The sequence below is a fragment of the Rattus norvegicus genome, chromosome 2, assembly GCF_036323735.1.
Source record: "Rattus norvegicus strain BN/NHsdMcwi chromosome 2, GRCr8, whole genome shotgun sequence".
In the NCBI taxonomy this organism is placed as follows: Eukaryota; Metazoa; Chordata; class Mammalia; order Rodentia; family Muridae; genus Rattus; species Rattus norvegicus.
In genome coordinates, this window is record NC_086020.1 from 195,912,448 (window position 1) to 195,937,424 (window position 24,977).

The window sequence follows — 24,977 nt, forward strand, 5'->3', positions numbered from 1 at the left end:
AATCCCAGGTGCAGGAATGTGGGGCTGCTTTGGATTGTCCACAGCAGCTGACCAGGATCTGCCTCATGCTCTAGCAGAGGCATGGTTTTGTCAGTGCACAGAGTTTCTTCAAGTGTGTGATGTTTGGAATTCTGGGAACTTTTCAGAGGATACATAAATGCTAGGTCCCCAAGAAGTGGTGTTGGTTGGCGGTTGTTTAGGGAGGCTGGTTGCAGTTTGTTAGTAACTGTGGTCAAAGAAGAAACAAAAGAAAAAAAAATTAAAATCAGGGAACACCCCCTCCCCTTTTCGTTTTCCTCTTTGTTTCTCTCCTATTCAGTGTTAAGGGGTAAAACTGGGGGGATAAAATAAAGGGTGGCAGACAAAACCACCCACAAAGTAGCAAAGACCAGCTACACCTCTCTGGTGAGATGTAGGTTTAATCTCTGGAAGGAGGGGTAACTGGCTCTTTTACAGTACTTTGTTACATGACCCTAACACTGGACACCTAAGCTTTTCATAGCTCTACCTAGTCTTAGAACGTATTTTTGTCAAGACCAACTATTTTGCTTCTTTTCAAAATAATTTTAGTCTTTCCCTAAATTAACTCATTAATTAATTCCTCCTTCCCTCTCTACCCCCACCTACCTGTCCCCCTAACAAAGATAGTGTCTCTGTACACTAGGTTGCCCTTGAACTTATAGAGCTCTCTCTGTCTGCTTCCTAGATGTTGGGATTAAATGTATGTACCACCATGCCTGCTCCAACTTCACTTTTTTTAGAGAATTTTGGGTTCACCACAAAATTAGGGGAAAATAGAGATTTCCCACATTATCCACGCCTATACTATATACAGCTTCCTCGTCTCTCTTATCAATTCCCTGCAGCAGAGTGGAAATTTGTCACAATCAATGAAGCTACAATGACACACAGTTTGTATTACAGTTGCTTTTAATATTGTATGCTCCACAGACTCTGAGAAACATGACAGGTGCTTCCATACAGTTTTTTAATACTTTTGATAGACTAAAAGTAAGTATCTAAATTTTCTATAAGCCAAGTAAGAAAAGTTAATCAATGACTCCAATCCAATAGTAGGTTTTGTTAATAAGCAGTAGTGAAAAATATGCCTATTACTCATTTGTAATATTTTTCTACTTAAACGTCCCACTGGGAAAATGTACACAGCAGAGAGTGACAGCGCAGCCGGGCAGCGGCAGCACACGCGAGTGCTCTCCTAAGCAGGATCCAGTGAGGCTTGTTTCAGCCTGGCTAAACTTCTAAAAACAGCACAGGCATATTTCTATTATTTCTCAGAACTATTTAAAAAAGCAATTCCATGACCAAGTTTGAAAGTTGTAAGCATTACTCCCACATGCGCACACAGTTTTGCATTTTACCTTTCTGTAGGAATCTTCTATCGTTGGGTCATATTTTTCAACAAAAATTCCCTGAACAAACTGAACTGTCTGAGAGGAGAAAACAAACAAACCAGAGTCAAAGACTTGAAAGAAAACCCAAATGTTCCTAAGAATTATTTAACACTAAAAATTGTAAAGAATAAATGGAATTGTGTTGAAATTCTGGATAAACACAAACGCAAATCATCAGGATTATATCTAGTAAGAACGCACATATAAACTAAGAACACATCTGTTACAGAAAGAAATGGTCATGGTAAAAACTTGTCAATAGTGCTACTACACTGCATAGCCGTGATCACATTACATCTTAAAAGACAGGGATACAGACAATATTACATAACTCATTAAAAAATATGTAACTGACACAAGGCCCTGGGTTCGGTCCCCAGCTCCGAAAAAAAAGAACCAAAAAAAAAAAAAAAAATATGTAACTGGGGTTGGGGATTTAGCTCAGTGGTAGAGCACTTGCCTAGCAAGCACAAGGCCCTGGGTTCGGTCCCCAGCTCCGAAAAAAAAAATGTAACTTCCTGTCCAAAAGGAAAGAAACAAAGGTTCTAACTGTTTATATCTTTTAAACTGTAAGGAAGAATTAAGGAAATTTAATGTTACTGAATTATCTGTTTGCCTCAATTTTAGATTACAATCTAATCTAGATTATATTTAGGTTTCACTTGTACCTAGAAATACTTCTGATTTGCCAGCTGAACTTACATCATCTTTCTGATTCTTAAAGGTTTATTTATTTATTGTATGTATATAAGTGTTTTATCTGCATGTACACCTGCATGCCAGGAACTGAACTCAGGACCTCTGGAACGCAGCCAGTGCTCTTAACCGCTGAGCCATCTCTCCTGCCCTACCTTTTTATTCTTAAGTCTTACTTTTTCCAGTGGAAAGTATTACCTAGTCACAGAAAACAAGGGCTATCTAAGTAACACCAGAGAAAAAAGTGACTAGGTGGTGTATATATTTGAGTGTACACAATATTTAGAATTTGAATTCAGAACAACTCATGGCTTCAAGGAATCAACTGCCCCTTGGAACATCCAGATTAGGAAGAATGATATAGGTTCGTCTGCAGTATACTGAATGAACGTATCTGAATGTATATTAGAAAGAACATTTGTCACCCACTAAATGGCAAGTACAGATGGTAATCCTGAGATAGCCTAGGCTGTTTTAAAGGCCTATAAACAAAGGCAAATATGCAGATTAAGGTCATCTACAACATAAATTATTAAAGGGGCGTCAGTATATAATCACAGTAAAATATTTAATCATTCTCTCCCTCTTTTGATTCCTCTGTTTTGAGGATATAACCCAGGACCCCAGACATGCTAGGCAAACATTCTACCATGGTACTGCGTCTTTACTGTGTGTGTAGAGACAAGAGGGCACTGGATATCCTACTCTATCACTCCTAGCCTTATTTCAACATACAGCTAAGGCGTGCGCGTGCGCACGCACACACACACACACACACACACACAGACACACACACACACACGTACATGCTCACCATTGGGGTTACAGATGCCCACACCCAGGTATGAGTGCTGGGGAATTTATTTAAACATAGGTCTTCATATGTACACAGCAAGAGCTCTTCCCCACTAAGCCATCTCCTCAGGTGCAGTCTTTTAATCCTCATTTTTATCAAGGGTTTAATCACTTTTTATTATGACATAACTTAGATAGGAAAAGGTCTAATATGGCTTTCAAACAAGCTTAGCCTAGAGGAGAGATTCTCAAAATATGGTCCAGGGTACGACATTCTTGAGGTGCATGAGGTCCCAACGCTAAGATGCAGTACCTTGCTCTTTACTTGTCCTGCACTGTTAGGAATGCTCAGGGGCAGGTGGCATGGAGGCCTAAGCACAGCCCCCAAGCTGGACATTACTGGCACCTGTGAACACTAACAACCAAATTTACTGGTTTAAATAACTGAAGTGTAGATGACACTCGGCACCTCTGTTTTATGATGTGCAAGCTTTCATTGTTTCTCTCAATCTGGCTTCTCATTCCTCAAGGATATCTCACTCCTTTGTCTGTTTTCATTTTATTCCTATGACGCCCATATTGGTTCTGCTCCTCCTTCTCCCTCATGCCCTATCTTCTTTTCTACTGATCACCGTCTCCAAGATACGAACGTTCTCTACTACTTCCAATCCCCAAACCAAACAGAGAACTCCTTCTAACCCTGTATCCACTGAAGCTTCTCCTCCTTTCTCTGTTCGCTCTCATACTCAGACTGTAACTGTCCACATGGTGCTCTCATTTCCTCTTCAGCTCTACCCAGCATGGTTGTGGCAACATCTCCAGACCAAAGCTGCTCCTTTTATGATGTGCAACCATCTCCACACACCATTCTTCTTCCTCCCTTGACTTCTGAGCAGTCAAGCAGACACATCTATGTATTCAAACACAGTACAGAGACTATCTTCTATGCTAGATATTTCAATCCTAGCCATCCTCAAACAGGTGATACCAATTCAGAACTCAGTCCTGAGCTGCTCTCGCCTATTCTCTCCCTGGACAATTTTGTTTGCACCTATGGAATTCAATTTACTTCTTTATCCGATTACCACCCTTGTTTCCACCCACCCAATCTGTTTACAGCAACAGTCCATGTATTTCATAAGTCCCTCCTCTCAGCATTTCTAACTTTTTAAAAGTCATTTCAATCTTATTTACATGTGTTTATGTTAATGTGTGTGAGCCCACAGAAGCCAGAAGAGGGCACAGGTTCCTGCAGGGCTGGACTTAAAAGTGTTGAGAGCCAGTCAGTCGGGGACTGATAACTGAACTTAAGTTCTCTTCAAGAACAGGATTTTCTCTTAAGTGTCCAGTCATCTCTCAAGCCTTGATACCTATAGCTTTTAGAAAAATCAATCATAAATGGTAGTCCAACTAGCACCTTTCTTCCCTATACATGCTCCATCTTAGATATCACAGTTAGTACATACAAAACACCACATACATACATACGTACATACATACATACATATACATACATACATACATCTATCTTTTTAAAAAAGTCCAGAAAGAAATTGCTAGACTGAAAGTTACATGTAAAGCCAAGTGTGATGGTACACATTAATTCTAGCATTTGGGGAACTGAGGCAGGAGGATTACTAAGTTCAAAGCCAGCCTGGGCTAGCACTGAGATCCTTTTCTCCCCTGCCCCAAATTACATGCATTTGAAAACTCATTTCCATAGAGGTGTTAATTTATATTCCTAAAAGGCTAACAGTAATGGAATTCTCATGAAACTGAATATGACTGATACATTCATGGTAATTAATGTTGTATCGCAATCCCCCTTTAAACTCCTAAGGATACATTTGTGTACTTGAGCAATCAAGGATCTTGTAAGTATCAGACTTTGCACTTCTATTCCAGCCGTGAGTCTCAGGTCTACCTCCTCCTATTTAATTTTCAAGCATCCACATGTCTCTTCTTCACTGCCATGGCCTTAATCAAGAGCCTAAGCAACCTAGTGTACTTAACTAGTCCCCAATTTAACTAGTCCCCAACCTAGTGTACTTAACTAGTCCCCACCTTTCTCCACTCTTCTAAAGGACAGAGTGTAAAGTCCACTTGTTAAGTAAAACACTCGGCCAACTCATCTGCTTCCTAGCGCCCTCAAGAAACCCTACCCTGTTTCAGTCCTGTGAGCTCCCACCTTCCTGTTACCTCATTTTCTCCCACTTACTAATGCCTAGCTAATCTGGCCTTTCCTGCAGCTCTCAAAGCTAAGGGCCATTTGCCAGTCTCTCCCTTAAAAGTCCGAATTTTTCTTTCAGAGCATCAAGTAATTCTTTAATTGTGTGTGATTACATCTGCTTTTCTGCTATATTGTGAGCTCCATGAAGGACTTTTATCTGCTGTTGTGACCCCAGAGGCTGGCATATTACCTCATATATGCAAAAAGTAACTCTCAGACCATGCAAGCTTGGAGTCAGGCAAAGGAGAATCTACTCTGAGACAATCTATAACACTTTTCCCCAATGGAATATAAATTTTCCTGACAATAAAAATTATGTTCCACTTTGAGTCACAGATACTGGTGGCCAATAAGTAGCTGGCATAGAAAAGTGTAAGTGACCTGCCAGTCAAAAGCTATATACATCTTTGGCTACAAATAGCAGGTTTATAAAGAACAAAGTCTCTTTTTTCCTTACTCACTAGAAGCATGAAAGCAAGCCAAAGTCCACATTCTATATATTAGTTAATATTGATGAGCTATAGCTGGGTGGTTAACTTACCAGAGCAGACTTTCCCACGCCTCCTGAACCAAGGACCACTAGCTTGTACTCACGCATGATGTGGTCTGTTTAAATATTGACAACTGAAAAACAAAAAATAAAAATAAAAACTCACAAACTTACAAAACAACTTAAAAATGTAGCATCAAACACAGGGTTTTGCTTTTTAATTTTTTCCATTAACATTATCTAGTTAAAACAGAGGCAACTGTGCAAAAATGACACAGTTTTCAATAACGACTTTATAGGACCAGTCCCAGACTCTTATTTACTGAAGATGATCTCTGACTAGGTATCAGTCATTAAGCCTGTTCATATTACTTTGAAAAGTGTTCAGAAAACAGGGAATTAAAATCAACTATAACCATGACCCTACTTATTTGCAAAGCTATAATCTGGAGAAGCACATGAGCTTTAACATAGTCAACATGTTACTTTACTTGTCCAAAGCATATAGTACTTCTGTAATGTTTTATTATAGCTGAATGGTATAAAATGTCAGCTTGAAAATTCTTAGGATATAAATAGTAGGTGAAAAGACGTTGTTAACATGTATCAGCAGGGATTAGTAAGCACTACCCACGGTCCAAAGAGCTGCAAAGAATAAACAGATTATAAGCTTATCTTACAAAGTAAAAGCCAGAAAATAATTTCCAATGGTAACAATGGAGCAAAAAAGGTTAAGACTTTCTACTCTATAGAAAACTGCTAGAACACTGGGGAAAACGAGATAATTATTTTAGACAGTAGAAAATAAACAGCGAGGATGGAAATGTGTAGATAAGAAAGACGTAACATGCTCACAACTCCTTGGCTTTCTATCCGAAGTTTCTTTTCAGGCTGTGCTACAGGGAGAAAGAGTTCAGGCAGCTTTGAAAATACACCAAAGGAAAGGGAGCTAGGCTCTGACTATCCAGGAATCTCCAGAGGAATCACTTGAGTTTGGGACCAATAGAAAGTCAAGCTCTCACTCAGTGACTAACCAGGGAGTGGATATGTACTTGTCAATATACCCAGTCCTCTGGTCTAGATGCATGTTCTATACAGACACTGTTTTTTCAGCACGACTAAATTCCATGTACTATCAAGAGCAATTCACTTGAAAATATACTTCTTAGAAATGTACCAAAAGGACTACCACGCATGGAGACTGAACTATATGAGATAAGACAAAGAACATAGTATGAGAGAAAAGAAAATATGTTGCTGCAGTCTCAGGGTTTACATGGTGATAAGAAATAGCATTGCTTCTTAGTGAAACAGCAGGCATCCACTAGACACCTCAAAAATTTTATACATTGGCAGAAAAACCTAACAACCTCCTTAGTGATAGTCTACATGTTTTTCAATATAGGGCTGAAAACCAAAATCAAAAGAAACCAAACCAAAAACATAACCACCACCACCACCACCACCACCACCACCACCACCACCACCACCACCACCACCACCACCACCACCACACTATGGCTGGTGAGATAGTTTACACCTTTAATCCCAGCACTCAAGTGTCAAGTGCAGATCTTTGTGAGTTTGAGGCCAGCCTGATCTACAAAGTGAACTTGATATCAGCCAGGGTTACATAGTAAAAGCCTGCCACACAAAGAAAAAAGTTATGGAATGTGAAGCTGGGCATAGACTTGTGCTTGCAAAGGCACCTGTCCTATTAGAGTTTACCTTTTACCTAGATACCCAAATAGAAAAGAGTTGTTTGTTTGTTTGTTTGTTTTAAACTCATGGGTGTTCTGCTAGCTTGCATGCCTGTGCACCAAATGTGTGTCTTGTGCTCACAGAGGCTAGAAGCACCAGATCCCCTGAAACTGGAGTTATAGATATTTGAATCAAATCTGCGTCATCTTCAAGAGCAGCCAGTGCTTTTAACCTCTGAGCATCTCTCCAGCCCTGACACAGTGATTTTTCTTCATGTTATTATGGTTACATTTATATTTACATAACATGGGCTGACGAACATGAGTAGTTCAGTGAGACCTGATGAAGACCTCTACGGTGGCCTTAGACTGAGAAGGGGACTGTGCTCTTTTGAAGGTTCAGGACTCTAACTGATGAGAGGTGATTGATAAGGAGAAAGAAGAAAGACAAACGTAATTCCTAGGTATCTAGTTTGAGCAAAAAAGTGGCTGTTAGGGCACCTGCAAATGAAGCAGGTTCGTTGCTTGAGGAAATTTGAAATTTCTGTGGGAAAAGCACATAACAGAATTTGATAGCTATTTTTAAAACTCAAGTTTGAAAGGGCTCAGAAAATGGTAGCAATTCAAAGCACAGCAGTATTCGAAATCGACTGAGGAACATTCAGTGAAAGAGAGGAAAGCTAGGAGGAGGACTTGAAAGTAACTACATGTTATCAGAGACATGAGAATCAGGTGGGGTCTGGTAAGCTTTTGCTTGACAAACTTGTGTAGGTGTCCTACCTATGTATTAGGTGGTTCTCTCACTTACATGAGAATAATGCTGATGCTGGCATACAAGAGCATCATACTGCTTCCTGCACAGACTGTTCCGTCCTTACCCAGGCCTCTCAGGGACTGCAACCATTATGTGAACTCTAATCAGTACTCTAGTTCAAGTATGCATCTCTCATGAAGTAGTCACAATACAGCAAACAGTAGCTTGTTTATATTCCCCAAATGCTTCCAAATTTTCTAGGGGAACAGGAATTAGGGAAAGAATTCAGAGATGATCAATTTACCTGGGTCAATTTTCCAATAACAGAATATTTAGTCTCTGTTCCTTAACAAAATGGTTACTATATCCAACTTTCAAAGTCCCTTTTCACATACTGTATGTACATAACATGGATTGTGAATATACACACATAGAAGCACATCTATAAAAATAAATAGCTTGTACAGCAAGCACATACATAGAAATATCAGTAGGAGTAACTGGAGTTCATCTTTCCCTCCTTAAGGGAGTTACTGCTAACACATCATTGCCAAGTAAGGAAATAATCTATCTTCCAAGCAACTGTCTTTGTGGAGACCTCCTGTGTCCTGAGCTCCCAACAAACAGCAGAAAGCACCTGACTTTGGCTGAGACTGCTGGCTGACAAGTGACAGACACAGCACTCTAATAAAAGTTTTAAGTCAACCTTGACTTTTTTTTTTTTAAAGAATACACACACACACACACACACACACACACACACACACACACACACACACACACACTGTAGCTATCTTCAGACATACCAGAATTAGGCATCAGATCCCATTACAGATGGTTGTGAGCCACCATGTGTTTGCTGGACCTCTGGAAGAGCAGTCAGTGCTCTTTTTTTTTTTCTAAACATTTATTTATTTATTATGTATACATCATACAGCTTTCTGCTTGCATGTATTCCTGCAGGCCAAAAGAGGGCACCAGATCTGATTACAGATGGTTATGATCCACCATGTGGTTGCTGGGAATTGAACTCAGGACCTCTGGAAGAGCAGACAGTGCTCTTAACCTCTGAGCCATCTCTCCAGCCCCCAGTCAATGCTCTTAACTGCTAAGCCATCTCTCCAGCCCCAACTTTGACTTCTTAATGTTATGATTCAAGTTCCACAAAATTAGTTTTAAAAGTAGCATAATTTGCTTGTCTCTACAAAGCAAATAAATCCTAAATTAGTTTCCTGTGTTTTAAAAATGCATAAACTAAAGAACTATAGACAAAAGTTTTCCCTGCAAATTGAACCTAAAATTCATGGGTTGGAGAGATGGCTCAGTGGTTAAGACCACTGACTGCTCTTCCAGATGTTCTGAGTTCAAATCCCAGCAACTACATGGTGGCTCACAACCATCTTTAATGAGATCTGATATCCGTTTCTGGTGTGTCTGGAGACAGCTACGTGAACTTATATATAATAAATAAATAAATACATATATATTTAAAAATATATAAAGGAAACTAAGTATTTGATTAGGATGAGAAATTAGACATTTGAACTAAACTGTAACAGTAGGAACCCCAAAGGTGCTGTCCTAGCAACGGCCTTTATCTGTAACCTAATTCACTCACTCATTCATGGACAGTCTCAACTATGCAGTCTTGGCAGACATGGTCCAAGTTATGTAGACAAGGTTAGCCTTCAACACAGAGATCTGCCTGCTTCTGCCTCTGGATTCCTGAGATTAAAAATGTGTGCCACCATATTCCACCACATGCTTAAATATTTCCTGATAGCAACAATATCATTTATTTATTCATTTTTGAGACATGGTTTCTCCATTATGTAGCCCTGGCTGCCCTGAAACTCATTATGTAGATCAATTGTTCTCAAACTCAGAGATCCATCTGCTTCAGTCTTCCAGCTGCTGTGATTAAAGGTGTGCGCTACCATGTCCAAGCCATTATTTTAAAGCAAAGACTGGAGCTTACTGGTTGAACATGTGACACGCAGCTCTTTGTTGGCTTTTCAGCACTGTAAAACAGACAGAACGAAACTCTGGCAAGTGGCCACAACATGTTTTAGGGAGGAGGAAATGGAAACAAAAATCATGACAAGATTTAACTTTCTAAAACAAACAACCATCTTAACACTGCAGGTTTCTGATATGAAACTGTGTGGTAACTATTACCTCATTGAAAGCATTCATCTTGAAGCCCTCCTCTCTACACTGTAATTTCTAATACTCTCCAGACTAGTACACCAGGGGAAGGGAGTGCACATACAGAGCCATGTGGTGGAAGAGGAGGAGTGGGTCTCAGAACTGTTCTCATGCTCACCATGTACCAAAATCCAGATCCTCAAGTCCCTTACATAATACAATATCTGCACGTAAACTACATATACCCTCCTATATACTTTAAATCATTTCTAGATTTCTTTTTTATTCAAAGCTGATTGAAGCCCTGAGTACAAAACCTAAGAGTATACCATGTCAAATGTATTTCATCAAACTATATATCCTAAACAAACAAACAAACAAACAACCCTGCTCCAGTTTATCAGAAGAAATACTAATATATCTGGAGGACTAAACAAAAAGGGTAGAAATGTTAGAGTAGAACATAAGAGAAAAATTAACTGCAACTGACTACTGTTAAACACTTATATCTGTTAATACTTTTAATCCACACAACATTCTTAGTATCTCCAATTTTATCCCAATTATCCTCGTTTTTTAAAACAGATTTAATTTTATTTTCTGTGTAAGGATGTTTTGCCTTCCTGTGTGTCTGAGCACTATATGCATGCAGTATCCAAGGAAACCAGAAGAGGGGAGTAGATCCCTGGAGCAGGGGTTATAAGCAAGTGTATTATCTTTAGTTTTAGAGATGAGTCAGAGACGCTAACGTTAAGCAAGGTCACAACAGGTGGAGGGTGATTTCATTTAGGTGAGAAAAGATAACCACAGATCTGAGAGAACTATTTCAGAGACAAAAACGTTTAAGAGAATAACAAAACCTAAAGAAACACTTGATAGACCCTGTGAGGATATTTAAAGACGTTTTGGGGTTATACTGTTTATAAAAAGATCTATTAGAGATTTACAAACACATGATTATCTCTATAAAAAGGTGGTAGATAGGATGAAGACAAAGGCATGGTTTAAAATAAAAGCAAGCTGCTCAGTCTATAACCGAGACCAGAGTGAAGAAGAAAAGCAGAGACAGGGAACATACATTGAGGGAGTTCTGTGATTTGAGTGTCTGCCGATCTCATTGTTGGAAACGTAATCCCCAAAGTTGTATCTTAAGAGTATAATATTTGAGAAGTGGGACTGAATCATGAAGGCTTTGATCATTAACAAAGAATCACTGATTGTCTGAGGACTGGCTTTGTTATATAAAGGTTTTCCTTTTGCTTGGGAAAAAAAGTAATAATGAGTATTTCTCTATATACATGGAAAAATTTCAAGTTTAAATAACTATGGAAAATAAAATGTCAACCAACTAGATGGATATACTTTTGAAATCACTAGGAAAGGTACCAAGGCTTAATAGAAAGTAGGTGCTGCACAAGCAAAAGGACCTGAGCTTAGATTCCCAGAGCACACAAGTAAAAAGCCAAATACAATGGTGAGGGTCTGGTGGTGCATACCTGTAACTCCAGGACTGGTGAGGCAGGGACAGGTGGAAGGGGAGTTGTGGTGGGGGATAAGTGGCAAATTCTAAGGGCTACTTGGCCAACCAGTTCTACAAAAACAGTGAATTCCGAGTCCCCTCTATATAAGGTGAAGAACAATAAACAGACATCTGACATCAACTTTTAACTTTAACATATATAGGCACACTTGCACCCTACACACACCCACATCTACCCCATAAATTAACACACACACACACACACACACACACACACACACACACACACACACACACACACACACGGTGGTGAGGGAGAGGGAGAAGGAGAGGGAGAAGGAGAGGGAGAAAGAGGGAGGGAGGGAGGGAGGGAGGGGGGAGGGAGGGGGGAGGGAGGGAGGGAGAGACGCATGCACACACACACATCATTAAACAAGACTCAGTAACTGAAAATTCAACAGTGTTAGGTCCAAATCAGGCCCCCAAAATGACAACGCTAGTGACAGTGTCCTGAATGAAAGGATTCTCTGACAGGTAAGCAGGATTGTTATACTGGGTAAACAGAAGCTTTCCTCAGAAATCTCTGTAAGGCAGCTTTCTATTTGCTAGGAAAACCATGACCTCCTTTATCTGCCCACAATGGTCAACTACTTCAGACAATATTATTCATCAGCTCAAAGATCCCCCCCACACCCTGCTAACTACCATAAAAACCCACTTGCTTTCCAGCAAACCATTATTCTCAGAGGCAGACTGGCAGTTTGCTCCCCAATTAAACCTTTCTTTCTACCTACCTAGTAGTCCAGTTCGGTGATTTTACTGCACCCTCACAAACAATAAGAGAGTGGTAAGCAAAAATATTAAGAACAGTGAAAAAAATGTCAGTTATCACACACAACACAATGAAAAGAAACCATGACCCCAGCCAACGCTGACAAATACAAAACCTAGGAAATAATACACTTAACTTAGATGTGGTGAATAAAGAACTGGTTTGGGTTGGGTTTTTTGTTTTTTGTATTTTCCTGCTTAAATATTAAAACATAGAACTTCTTTAATCACAAGCCTCCTTCAAACACTACTGCACGCAAATTTCCACTCTACTTCTGGGCAACTGAGCTGTTACAAGTTCTTTCTCCATTGCTCTGGGTCTTGTGGTGGCCACTAGCTGGCTTCAGTTCTGTTCACTGCTATAAATACAACAAAGAGAATTCCTCCTCCATTTCTAGACTTCAAGCATTTGAACAGGGATCTTTTTTCTTTCTTTCTTTTCTCTCTCAACCTCTATATGTAATCATCTGCACTCAGCAGTTTTCTTTTAAAACACGTTTCTGTTGCTGCTCTGGTTTCTTCTGTAAAGGCTTCTGTCTCTCTCACTCCTTTTACACACTTTGTGCCTAGGATATGGCTTGATGGCAGGGTAATTTGCATACTATTCACAAAATACTGGGTTCAATACCTGGAGGCACTATACAAACAAAAACCAAGCCACCACAAAACTATTCCATGGTTGCTTGATACTATTGGAAGTTACCAGCTTTACCAAAAAAGGAGATCACTATTACCTCAATGCATAATTAAGTCACTTTAGTATTTTCCTCTATATTGGAGACTGTGTCTTCATTTTTGGTTTTAGATATTATGTTAAAAGTACCCATATGATACCCGTATGATAAAAGTGCTACAGGTTAAGAGTCCCTCCTCCAAAGTATCTGGGCACAGTGGTGCTTCAGACTCTGGACTGTGGGTCTGCATCTGTGGACTCTGGAGCTCTGCTACTCAGTCCTCCTAACAAAACTGGCCCAGGAGGACATCAGTGCCTGTCTTCTGCAAGCTGTTAGGTTGAGAGTAGAGTCTGTACTATAAGGACAGTGACTGTGCCTAGGTTTTTGTTTTACTGTTGCTATTAGATTTTTGTTGTGGTTTTTAAGGGAAAAAGCACTACATTACGACTCATTCCTACTGTCATCACTTTGGTCCAGGTATAGAACTCTTAGCAGTTTCCAACAATTCTTGGATTCAAAGCTTTTCTCTGCATTTTCCTTACATACATATTAGCTAGAAACACAAATTACACTGTTTTAAAGAAATTTATCCATCTATATAATCTAAATAAATCTTTGTCAAAAACTTTAATAAGAGACTGGGTGTGGCGGCATATATCTTTAGTCCCAACAATTAGAGGCAGAGTAATTTGGATTAGAAGCCACTTGGTCTACATAGCCAGTTGCAGGTCAGCCAAGGTGAGATCCTGCCAAACAGACAAACACCATTTGATGGTGGTTAATTCATTGTTTAAATCCTTAGAATTTTCTAAATATTCAAGTTACAGATTTCCAAAGGTAACAGTAAAATTTCCGTTGAGTTTGACAAGTGGTCTTGAAAGCTTTAATATATTATTGTGACAATAAAATAATTTATCATTGAATTTATTCACTAACCAACAAAATGGAATTGTGATAGTTAATCTTGGTTGTCAATTTGATTGGGTTCGTAATCAACTAAGAGACATACCACTGGGTAGGTTAAGGGTAATTTCCTAGAAGGATTAAGCAAGGGAGGAATCCTCCTTCCCTTGAAGTGGACAGTACCTGCCAGCAGGGGCTCAGATGTACAGAGGTTCAAAACGGTTGCTTCTTACCTGCTCGCCTTTGCCCCTCGCTAGCCGATACACAGACTGCCACTGTCATCCTTGGACATGGCATTGGAACTCAGCCTCTTGGACTTCTACATGGACTGAAGACCAGGGGCTCTTCAGGAATCTTCTAGGCCTTCAGTGACAAGTTGGGTCAACCCTTCTAGATTGATCAGCTATAAGGCTCTCGCCCTCTCCAATACCTAAACAGACATAGCTGGACTGCATACCATGTATCATACAAACCAATCTAGTCAGTCTCTTTTATAGTATATATTCTTCTATTAGTTTTATTCCTCTAAAGACTCCTAATACAATTTCAATCTCTTTCTCTCATATTTTTGTCCACCACATTTTTTTTATTGATGTATTTATTCTTTTCAACCCACTGACTGTAGTTAGGACTGGTTATAGGGGTACAGGAGAAGGCTACACCACTGAAGAAAGTCTCCCCTTCCTCAGCAAACATGAACTGCTAGAGTGTTCATGATTGTTTTGCTCTGTAGTGTAGGCTGACCTATTCATAGCAATTCTTCTCCTCCAGTACCCAAATGCTGAGGTTATAGGATATGCCACCATGTTTGGCCCCTTCTCTAATAATGCACTCCTCATCAAGCATCGAGGAGTATTTATCTCTGCATCTTACCTTCTGTGATCTTTTCTTAGGATATTCAGTTTTTGTTTTAAAGGCTTTGCTGCTCTTCATTACCACTACTGTTGGAAGACACTTCAGCTTTAGTAGATGAGCCCTCAGTACACTGCCTATTGCCTGGGTTTCTATTTTCCTTTCACTAAGTCAGCTGCTGTAATGGCAGCTCTTTGGAAAGTTTCCCCCTCTGGCTATTCTGACTGTGGTTTTAACTGAGTGCTTAGGCTTAGATCTCTATTTAGCTTGCTTAGGATCTAATGTCTTCAACTGGTGTCTATTTAGTACTTTGGAAATATGAAATCTTAATCTCCTTAAATATTATCTCTATTTGATTTTCCTCTTACCTGGAATTCTGATCAGACAACTGCTAAACCTCTTCCTGTATTAGGATGGAGACTAAGCTGCTCTAATGAGAGCATCTATCATCTAAGGGACGACTCAAGCCTCCCACCCCCACTCATATAGTCTAGGGCTTCTTTAGCAGGTTAGAAATATGCGAGCCGAACTTTTATATCTTACTGTGTCATCCTTAAAGCACTACTTTCATACAACCCTTAACCCCCCACAATAGCTCACCAACCACATTACATTCTTTTCGTCCACGGGATGGAAGACAAGAAAAAAAAGTAATACGTTTTCTCCTTATTCATGACCTAGAAGTTGCAGTTTTGCACTAGTATCCCCAATTGCTCAGAGCTTATCATACGGACAGAATTCACTTGTTAGAAGGCAATGGCATGGAAGTGCTGGCTAGACAGCAAAGCGTTCAGTCAGCACACCCACCACTCACTACTAGAGGGACAAGCATCAGGAAAAGCATTTTTTTCTGCCATAATTTCAAATATTTTCTTACATTTTTCTATCCTTGTCTTTTTCAGTTAACCTATTTTTTTTCTTTCTTTCTTTTCTTTACTTTTTTTTTTTTTTTTTTTTTGCAGTCCAGGTCCTTCATTTCCTTTGTATACATTAGGCCATGAGTCCGTATGGAATGGGCTCCAGCAGCTCAGGCTCCTTCCCGTTACTCCTCACAAAGGGGGCTTCTCTGGGTGGCGCAGGCTGGTGCTTCAGCTGAACCCAGGTGCCCTTCTCTTTGGCTTCCTTTTTCTTCTGATCGTTCTCCTTCACCCGCTTCAGGAAGCTGTCTCTGCTCTTTGAGTGCTTGATGTGCTCAATCCACACATTGATCCTCTTGGCCAGAATCTTGCCTTTAACTTGCTTGTTTACAATGATGCCCACGGCATGCTGGGTGACATTGTAGACTCTGCCGGTTTTGTCTTGGTAACACTTAGGGGGCATTCCTTTTTGAACAGTGCTCATTCCCTTGATGTCTACAATATCACCCTTCTTGTAGATTCGCATGTATGTGACCAAAGGAACAACTCCATGTTTCCTAAAAGGTCTACAGAACATATACTGAGTACCTTTCCTCTTTCCTTTAGTATTCATCATTTTGGTGAGTTACTGGAAGATGGCTTCCCCGGTGGAAAGCAGTTAACCTATTTTTCAGATCAGTTTCTTGCTCACTAGTTTGAGTGTAAATTGTCCGTTTAAACTTAATTTTATTTATACAAATATATTTTTATATAACAAATGTATATATTTATAAACACATATTTAGTTTCTAAATTGTTTTCCCTTCAACGCTAATAGCAATACTTCATCATCTCATTTTCTTGTTCTTACATAGCACAGTGAAACAGTTAAAAACAGCTAGAAACACTGTCTCATCTACTAACCTTGCCCATGTTACTTCCTCATTTTGTGCTTCAGTTATTCACCTATAATAAGTGGCCACTGTTTCACAGTTGTGAGAACTGACTGAATTAATATGTATTAAGGATTAGAATATTGAGAGATTCATAGAAAGTTCTACAATACTAAGTATCATAATGCTGCCATTCTGATATTTTAATTTAAAATTTCCTAAACATGCTGGTCTACATATAAAAATGATAAGGTATAAAGTCAGTGGGAGGATCCAATTGAGCCATCTGTTGTTGTGGTTGGTCCTTGTTTTCAGTATCTTTTTTCTTTTTGAACTGAGGAATTTTTTTTTTAAAACTATGACATGCATTTGCTTCTGTCAAGGGCTATCTCTGGCTGGAGTTACTGTAAACCATATTTCATTTTTATCTTACAACTATTCACAAACTGACTTAGAGATGTAAATCTCACAGAGATAAGGTTATAACTATAAAATATCAGGGAGTAACTGCTCCCCTCCCAACCTCCCCCACCACTTCAACTCATTTCATTTTCCTTGTAGTTGTCTAGGGTTGGGGGGGCCACATAGACACACATGATGAGCTATTTTTCCTAACAGGCTGAGTTAGTGTTCTACCTGTATGTCTCCAAGACAATGTAGCCAACCCCAAGAGTTTAGTAATGGACCTCATGACAGAAATAGGTTGTGGTAGTTGTTCTAGCTTTCACTTCCTAAGCCTGTACAGAGCCATGTCCGCTAAAACACCCACTCTGGGGCTGAGGATGAGGCTGGGGCTGGGGCTTTAGCTCAAAGGTAGAATGCTTATGTAGCATGTGCCTAGATCAATCCATACCACCACAAAAACAAACAAACAAAAGGTAATAATAAAATTTAAAACAGTTCCAGCCCTTAGATTCATGAAAACTACAGTATTTTCTGCCTTTTAAAGTTATTTTCATCTGGGGGAATAAGGGAACGTAGCTTATCATTTAAACATGAGTCCCTAAACTTTCCCCTCAGAACCTCTTTAAGTATCTCTAGGTGGTAGACAACTAAAAGCATGCACACTTGCTTCCTGTTGGCAAACGCTGCAACGAGACCCTCTGGGACTTCTCAAACCTAAAATGAGAATGGTAAGTTTTCTTGGTGAGGAATATACAACTAGAAGAATTGCATCCCTTTGCAAAGAATATGTCGTAGATGTCTAATTTCAGTTCTAAGTAGTTTGTTTAGGATTACAGTTATAAAAATCTATCTTTGCTTACAAATTCTATGTGGTCAACATACAAGAATCTATATCTAATGAAAATTCCTTTGTAATATTCTGAAGATGAAACTATGCATAGTTGATACTATGAAATACCATCCTAAAGTGATAATTTCATCACGAAGCAGTGCTTTTGCATTTTGTGTCACTTTAAAAAAAAAAAACCAAAAACAAAAAAACTTTTGTCAATTCACACCTAACACCGTGGAGTTTGGGGCATTTTCATCCCCTGTCACCCTCTCTCCTGCTGATGCCCTTCTTCCCAATAACTCTTCTTCCTATGTTAATGCCTTTATTGGGGGTGGGGGGTAAGCCAGAATTTAATTAGGATTGCTTACACAAAAAGCAGTTATTTACTGAGACAGGAGCAACTACCCACTCCTACTGAGGAAAAAGACAGCCCTTCCTTCAGTACCTGTCAACCATCCATAGGCCCTCAGTGAGAGGTGGTCCAAAGAGCCCTTCCTGCATACATGAGAAGTAGTGATGAGCCGACTCTGGCAGCCGACCATCCAGAGTCCAGGTGATGACACTGCAATGAGGTAATGGATACAGTGACCAAGTCATGTCCAGAAGAACTGACTCTTACATTCTTCCTGCTCCCTCCCTCTTCTGCTGTGCCACTCCCTTTATAAGGTAGAATAAGGGAAAAAGACAGCAATGTTAGAATTACCTGGGTCAAGAATTGGTTACCCTCCAGTTATAGAACCTATCTACTTAATTTTTCTTCTAAGACATAGTCTTAAACAACCATTATTGTTCTTTTAGGACTTCTGAAACTGCCTCATAACTAGGTCATTGTTGCTTAGTCTCCACAGCATATTGGCTCTACACTGAAACCAGAATGATCTTTTCAGGATATATGTGTGTGTGCATGCATCTTACCATGGTCATTGTTTTAAGATTGTCAACTTGACATAGCTTAGAGCATTTCAGCGGAAAGCCTCTATTGAGGAATGACCTATATTGTCTGGCCTGTGGCCATGCCTGTGCTGTAGTGTTTTATTAATCAATGCCCAGCCCATTGTGAGTAGCACTATTCCTGGACAAGTAGCTAAGCATGCCCCCGTGAGCAATCCAGCAGCATTTCTCTGCAGTAAGTCACTCGGCTGTGAGTTTTCTGGTTGAAGGCAATGATGCCATAAGTAGTAAGGTGTCCTGCCTCCAGGTTCCCACCCTGACTCCTGCCATGGTTTCCCTCAATGCTAGACCGTGACCTGAAAGTAAAAAACAAAACGAACCCTTTCCTCCATGCTGCTTTTGGTCACTGTTTTATCACACAGCAAGAGAAGAAACTATGACAGTTACCACCCTTCTCAGGGAGTCAAATGGCTTCTTTTGAAGCTCTTAATAACTGAGCCCTTTGTACCCTATCTTGCTCTGCACTCTTACTTGTTGCCAGGCGCCCTGGGTCTCTCTTCAGTTCCAATAATCTGACATGCTTGCCTTTACCAAGGGATTTTACAAAAGCACAACTATTTGTTCTCCCTGAAATGCCTTTGATCTTCCCTCTCAGTTAACACTAACTGTTATCCTTAGATCCCAGCATACCTCTTCTATAAGATACACATTCTAGGGCTGAGGGCAAAGAGCTTGCTGTGCATCTCAATTCCCAGGATCCACATACTGCATCCATCTATAATCCCAGTACTTCTATAGTAGGACAGAGGACAGAACGAGGAGAATCCTGAAGACAGTGAGCCATCTGACCTGGTGTAGCCTGCTCAGAGACAACGATGAGATCTTGCTTCAAGCAGGGAACAAAGTGAGAGCTAATACCTCCACCTGTGTCACACAGTGAGACCCTGTCTCAGAGAGGAAAGCAAAACTTTTAATCTCATTCTTAAATAAAGCAATCCTATGGCGTTGTTTTTAATAACTAATTCTAGATTTGAATGCAAAGACGTGCTGCATGGCTGAATGTTGTACCATATCATATCCAGACCTAAAACAATAGCTTTTTTTAATCAAGTAATATAAATTTTAATTTAGTGAGAAATTCATCATTCTGGATTTTTTTTATCCCTGAAAGACAACTAAGAAAACATTTTTATGAAACAACTTTAAACAAGCATGTTTTCCCTACTATGAATTTTCATGCTATGAAGCAAGTAAGTTGGCAAGACTGGTCTTGCCAGTGTTGGTTTGTCTGCTTGTCTGAAATGACTTGCAACATATCCTTGGCTGGCTTCAAACTCCAGGTCCTTCTTCAGCCTCCAGATGATGGGGCTCAACAGTGTGCATCACTAAACCTGCAGACAAGCTGGCAACATCAAATAACACTGAGATGGATTTAATAACTTGAAAAATAGAAAAAGAAGAAAAAAAGAAGGGCTGGGGACACAGCTTCATGCCAAAGTTTAGATTTGAACTCCAGCAGGAGAATGGAAAGAAACTATATTATTTCTCTTATGCTTTATTTTCGTATGTTAAAAAGTATCACCTATTAATGCAGTTGTTCACAATACAGTAGGTGATCAAGGTTTCATATTGCATAATTAAATCACTAGACTGCGCTGTCTTCTAAAAACAAAATACTTTCAAAATGAAAATCTCAAATGTACTTTTTACATTAAATCAAATTACTATTCTGAAGTAAAACTTAACTTCTCATATTTAAATGATTTAACATTCATCCTGAAGGGATGATCTTTGTTAAAGTTTCTATGACTTTAACTTTTCCTTCTAAATGTCTAGTACTAGCAATGCCTCTAACAGAAGGGAGAACAGTACCATATCCAAAAATATCCTGTACTCTGCCTTTGGGGACAACATGTGCTCTTGGATCCATGAGCTATCAAAGCCTAGTAAATGCCTGTATCCTGTTTAGCAACACAGGAAATCATCACAAAGTGTACGGCTGAGTGATGGACATGGAGATGGGGTACTGTCAAATATGACATTATTAACCAGGCTAAAAAACCCTTGTGTGCTTAGTGTGTGAGAGCACATGCACATGTAAACAACAGGTTAGTGCTGGGTGTCTTCTATCACTGCTACCACATGTTCTGAGACAGGCTCTCCCTGAACTTGGGGCTTACTGGTGAGGCAGGACCAGCTGGCTAATGAACTCTTGGGATCCTATTTAGGATTCCCCAATTGGACTAAAGGTGTCCTGGGCACTGGGGATCCAATTCAGGCCCTCATGGCTACAGGGTAGGTACTTTACTGAGTCACCTCTCAAGTCCTTAGTCCAAAAAATTTAAGATTAATACTTTCTAGGTTGACCAAAACATTTTTTTCTTTTACATTTTAAAAGACACACTTGACCAGGTTAACTAAATTCTGCAAAGCACAGCTAAATGTGTCCAATTCTGGAATCCACTAGCAGATATACTTCTATAAATGGGAGTTTATTTGCTCTAATTTTGTCCCTTGGCAGTACTGCGAAATAAACTACATATGTATAATCTTAAATAAGGAAGCTTGAGTTTAGAGTCATTTGGGGGAAAACAGAAAGATCGCTATTGCAAAGTTTCTGAGAGATTTGTCTATTTACTGTTTTTTGGTGCAGGTACAGCTTGATCCTAAACTGAGCTCTGGCGTCCTGAGTGCTAGAGATGCAGGCATGAACTACTACACCCAGAAATATATTTTTAATAGACCTCAGTTCTTCTATTCAGCTAAAATGTTGTGCCCTTAAAAAGTGAAACCATGTGCCCAGCAGACTAAATTTTATAAAGCATTCTGTCATTTACAAAGCTTTTAAGTAATCAAAAATTTTAAAACATATTATTGTCCCCATTATAAAGGGGGACCACAAAAGGGTTTTACTTGGGTTATATGATTTAAGCATAAAGTAACTAGAAGCCATAACCCAACCTGCCTCTAGTGTTTAAATGACATTAGCTTTCCGATATATTTGGTTTTGTTACATAACAACAACAAATAATGCCAGCCTACATTTCCTGAATGCTTAGTAGATAGCTCATAGTAAGAGGGCTGAAGGCATAGCTTAGTAGCAATAGATCTGCTTGGTGTAGACAAAGCCACTGGCTCAACCCCCAGTATCAGCTAGGAAGGAGGAAGTCATACTAAGCTTAGGAGGCAGGAACTAATTAACATATAAAATGTTAAAGAGTCCATATCTAGAAAGAAAAGGCATGATTCAAACTCAAGCAATTTGATTTCAGAGTTCACTGGCTAACATGCCAACTTGTCTCTACCCATATATATGCACACACATAAATTTGTATTTATGCATAGGTTCACCTTTGGAAGGAGATGGGGGAGAGAAAAGAATATATATCACTGTGTTTTATATGTATTATTTGAAGGCCAGGAGAGGAAGAAAGTAGGAGTAGAGTATAGCAGATGTAGAATTCCAAGGGGGATAAAAAGCAGATTCAAGAGACCTGGAGTAAGCTAGTGAACTTTTACTATGACAAGTCACGTGAGGGGAGGAACAAGCACATGGTATTTGTGCGTGTGTATGAATATACGGCATGTGTGCACTGATACACAGAAGCCAAGAGGGAGTGCTAAAGCCTCTGGAGCCAGAGCTACAGGTACTTATAAGCTACCTGATGTGGGTGCTGGGAACGAACTCTGGTTCTCTGCAGAGATAGCAAGCATGACTGGCAACTAGGCCAACCCTCCTGCCCCGGAAGGATGGCTTTAACGGCAGGCTATCAGGGTACTGTGGTCGCCTACAATATCCTAAGAGCCCAGAACATCTCATCACCAGGGCACAGCTTTATAGCAGGAACCCGAGGAAGAGCCGTATAAGCACCATGTAGAATGCAATCAGGAAATAAACTGGAGGAGGGAGACCACAGGAAATTAAGGAAACTATTTTTCAAGCTGCCCACTAATAATATATTTGTTTTTAACAGCTTCAAGGTTAATATCTACTCCCTAAAATGTAAAGAAAGACACCATCCTAGCACCCCAAACAATACTTGGGAATGGTAGATGTTCAATAAAACTTTACTGCATGAAATAATGAAGGCTGAATTCAAAGCTAGATTTTATCAAACATTAATGCCTATGACCTTCCTAATGAGTTCCTAGCTCAATAACCTAGGAAACCTTTAGAATTGAATGAAACCGAGGCTGGAAAATGAGATAATGGTTAATCTTCACCAGTTCAGCAACACTGGTGTGAACAACAAATAAGATAATATACACATAACATTCGGCAACACTATCAATGCGGGAACCCTAAATTACAAGGCAGCTCTAGGATACACACTGACTCTTTAAACTGAAAGGTACTGAACTGGTCTGAATTGAAGTGGCCCTGGCCTGAGGTGATGTTGGGAAGTGGAAGGCACTTTGCTGCCACAGCATAGAGGGTGGCAAAGGAAGTGGCAACAAAACCAGGGGACATGGCTAGTTGGCTTTTTTGAAACTAGAAAAGCAAAACAAACAAACAAAAAACAGATTGCTTGCAGGCTGATTTGGCTGGCACTCAGCTGACTGACATAATCCCCTGTCTCTGCATGTGTATGTGGATCTAAAACATCTTCAGGATATGGGAAAGTTTATTTTGCCAACTGGAGCTAATAAAACCCAGGGCAGATTGCAAGGGCTACACTGGAGAAAATGAATGGTCTTCATTTTGGGTGGAAAGAAACCCCCAAACAGTCCTGGTTATACAACATGTTAAGACAACTAGGCAAGTGGCACTTTAGGGTATATTCTAGGTTCTCTGATTATCCTCAACTATTTGGTGGTGGTGTTGAGAAAACATGTGGTACAGAAGTTGACCTCAACCTGGTAGCAATTAGAAACAGAACAGACTTGTATAAAAGTACAGATAGGCTTCTAGGGGTAGCACAAGGTCGTGGGTAAGAACAACACTCACCAGCCTCAGTGTACTGTGTAACAATAAGGAACACAAGAAATGTTCTCCACACCAACAGTCACTCTGAAGATCACAGATGGAGCACTTCAGTAGCCATCCAGACTAATTAATAAGTCAGCTGGAAGCTGCTTTCTCCCTTGTACCTACAAGTACTTGGAATAACTCAAGATTCTGGTTTGCTGTGCTGAAGATCATGGTGGTTGGGCAGGACTGCTCTCCTGGCCCCCACTGAATCGCAGCCACCGAGTATGTGTTCTCTTCTCCTTTGGAAATGACCTCACACCTGTTCTCTCTCCTACACACTCAACTGGAGAACAGCCACTCTTCCAGAACTCAGGTCATACTTCCTGTCAGCACTTTATTACATATGGTTTATTTAACAATCTGAAACTGTAATGTTGCCTTGGACTCCAAAATAAAGGGTGAAAACAAAACCAAAGTCTAGCTCTAATATAAATGAAAGTTAAATAAGAATAATTAGAGATGCTTGATTTTACGCTACATGCTCAGAAACATAAAAGGACACAGAGCTTTCTAGGATGTATATTAAAGATCTACATTACATCAGACATTCTATATTCTCAAAGTAGAATCAAAAGATTGTATACAATCAGAAAGCTCAGTCTGATGATTAGAAGATAAAAATTGCTAATTAAGGATGTTTATAAACATTTCATTGAAGGTTTACTGCTCCAACATTCTTTTTACATGGTCATTAACAACCTGCCAAAAACTGACACCTAAATCTGGAACCAACTGTCATCTGATTGCAGCAAACTCCACCTTTCCCTGAGACAGTTGTATTTAGAATGGCCACTGTAGGCTCATATGTTTGAATAAAGTGTCCCCAGGTGGTAGACCCAGTTTGGGAAGGATTAGGTGTGCCCCTGTTGGAGGCCAGTATGTTACAGGGTCAAAATTTGAGGCTTCAAAAACCTCTCATTATCCATAGTGCACTCTTTATGCTTGAGATGTGAGCTCTCAGTGCTGCTCTAGCCAACACGCCTGGTGCTTGCTACCACACAGTTCTGTCATGGTGGACTTTAGCCCTCCGAAACTATAAGCCCAATTAAATACTTTCTCTTTTAAGTTGCGTTGGTCACAGTACTTTATCATAGCAAAAAAAAAAAAAAAAAAAAAAAAGAAAGAAAAAAAGTAATGAATACACCCCCTTCAGTCTATTCCCCATAAAGTAGCTAGGATGATT

General features: G+C 39.7%; 2 protein-coding genes across 9 annotated transcripts in view; both read right to left on the bottom strand.

The window, feature by feature from the left end:
* Positions 1 to 24,977, bottom strand: part of Rap1a (RAP1A, member of RAS oncogene family) — a 77,885-nt gene that overhangs the window by 15,481 nt on the left and 37,427 nt on the right. For 6 of the 8 annotated variants that reach the window (NM_001005765.1, XM_063281648.1, XM_063281651.1 and 3 more), the window contains 2 exons: positions 5,675 to 5,757; positions 1,380 to 1,448 (listed from right to left, as the gene is read on the bottom strand). In NM_001005765.1, coding sequence (NP_001005765.1) covers positions 1,380 to 1,448; positions 5,675 to 5,731 — 126 coding nt within the window. In that variant the 5' untranslated portion in view covers positions 5,732 to 5,757. Of the gene's footprint in view, positions 1 to 1,379; positions 1,449 to 5,674; positions 5,758 to 18,376; positions 18,489 to 24,977 lie in introns of those variants that run through there. The other 2 variants (XM_063281650.1, XM_039102075.2) reach the window with 2 other exon arrangements.
* Positions 12,974 to 18,370, bottom strand: LOC108350082 (60S ribosomal protein L21 pseudogene). Its single transcript, XM_039103818.2, has one exon. It carries the CDS (start codon positions 16,436 to 16,438, stop codon positions 15,956 to 15,958), a length of 483 nt encoding a protein of 160 aa, XP_038959746.1. The 5' UTR covers positions 16,439 to 18,370; the 3' UTR covers positions 12,974 to 15,955.

Bases quoted from the DNA above. Each gene is read 5' to 3' on its own strand.
- LOC108350082 (XM_039103818.2), bottom strand. From the start codon at position 16,438: ATGATGAATACTAAAGGAAAGAGGAAAGGTACTCAGTATATGTTCTGT.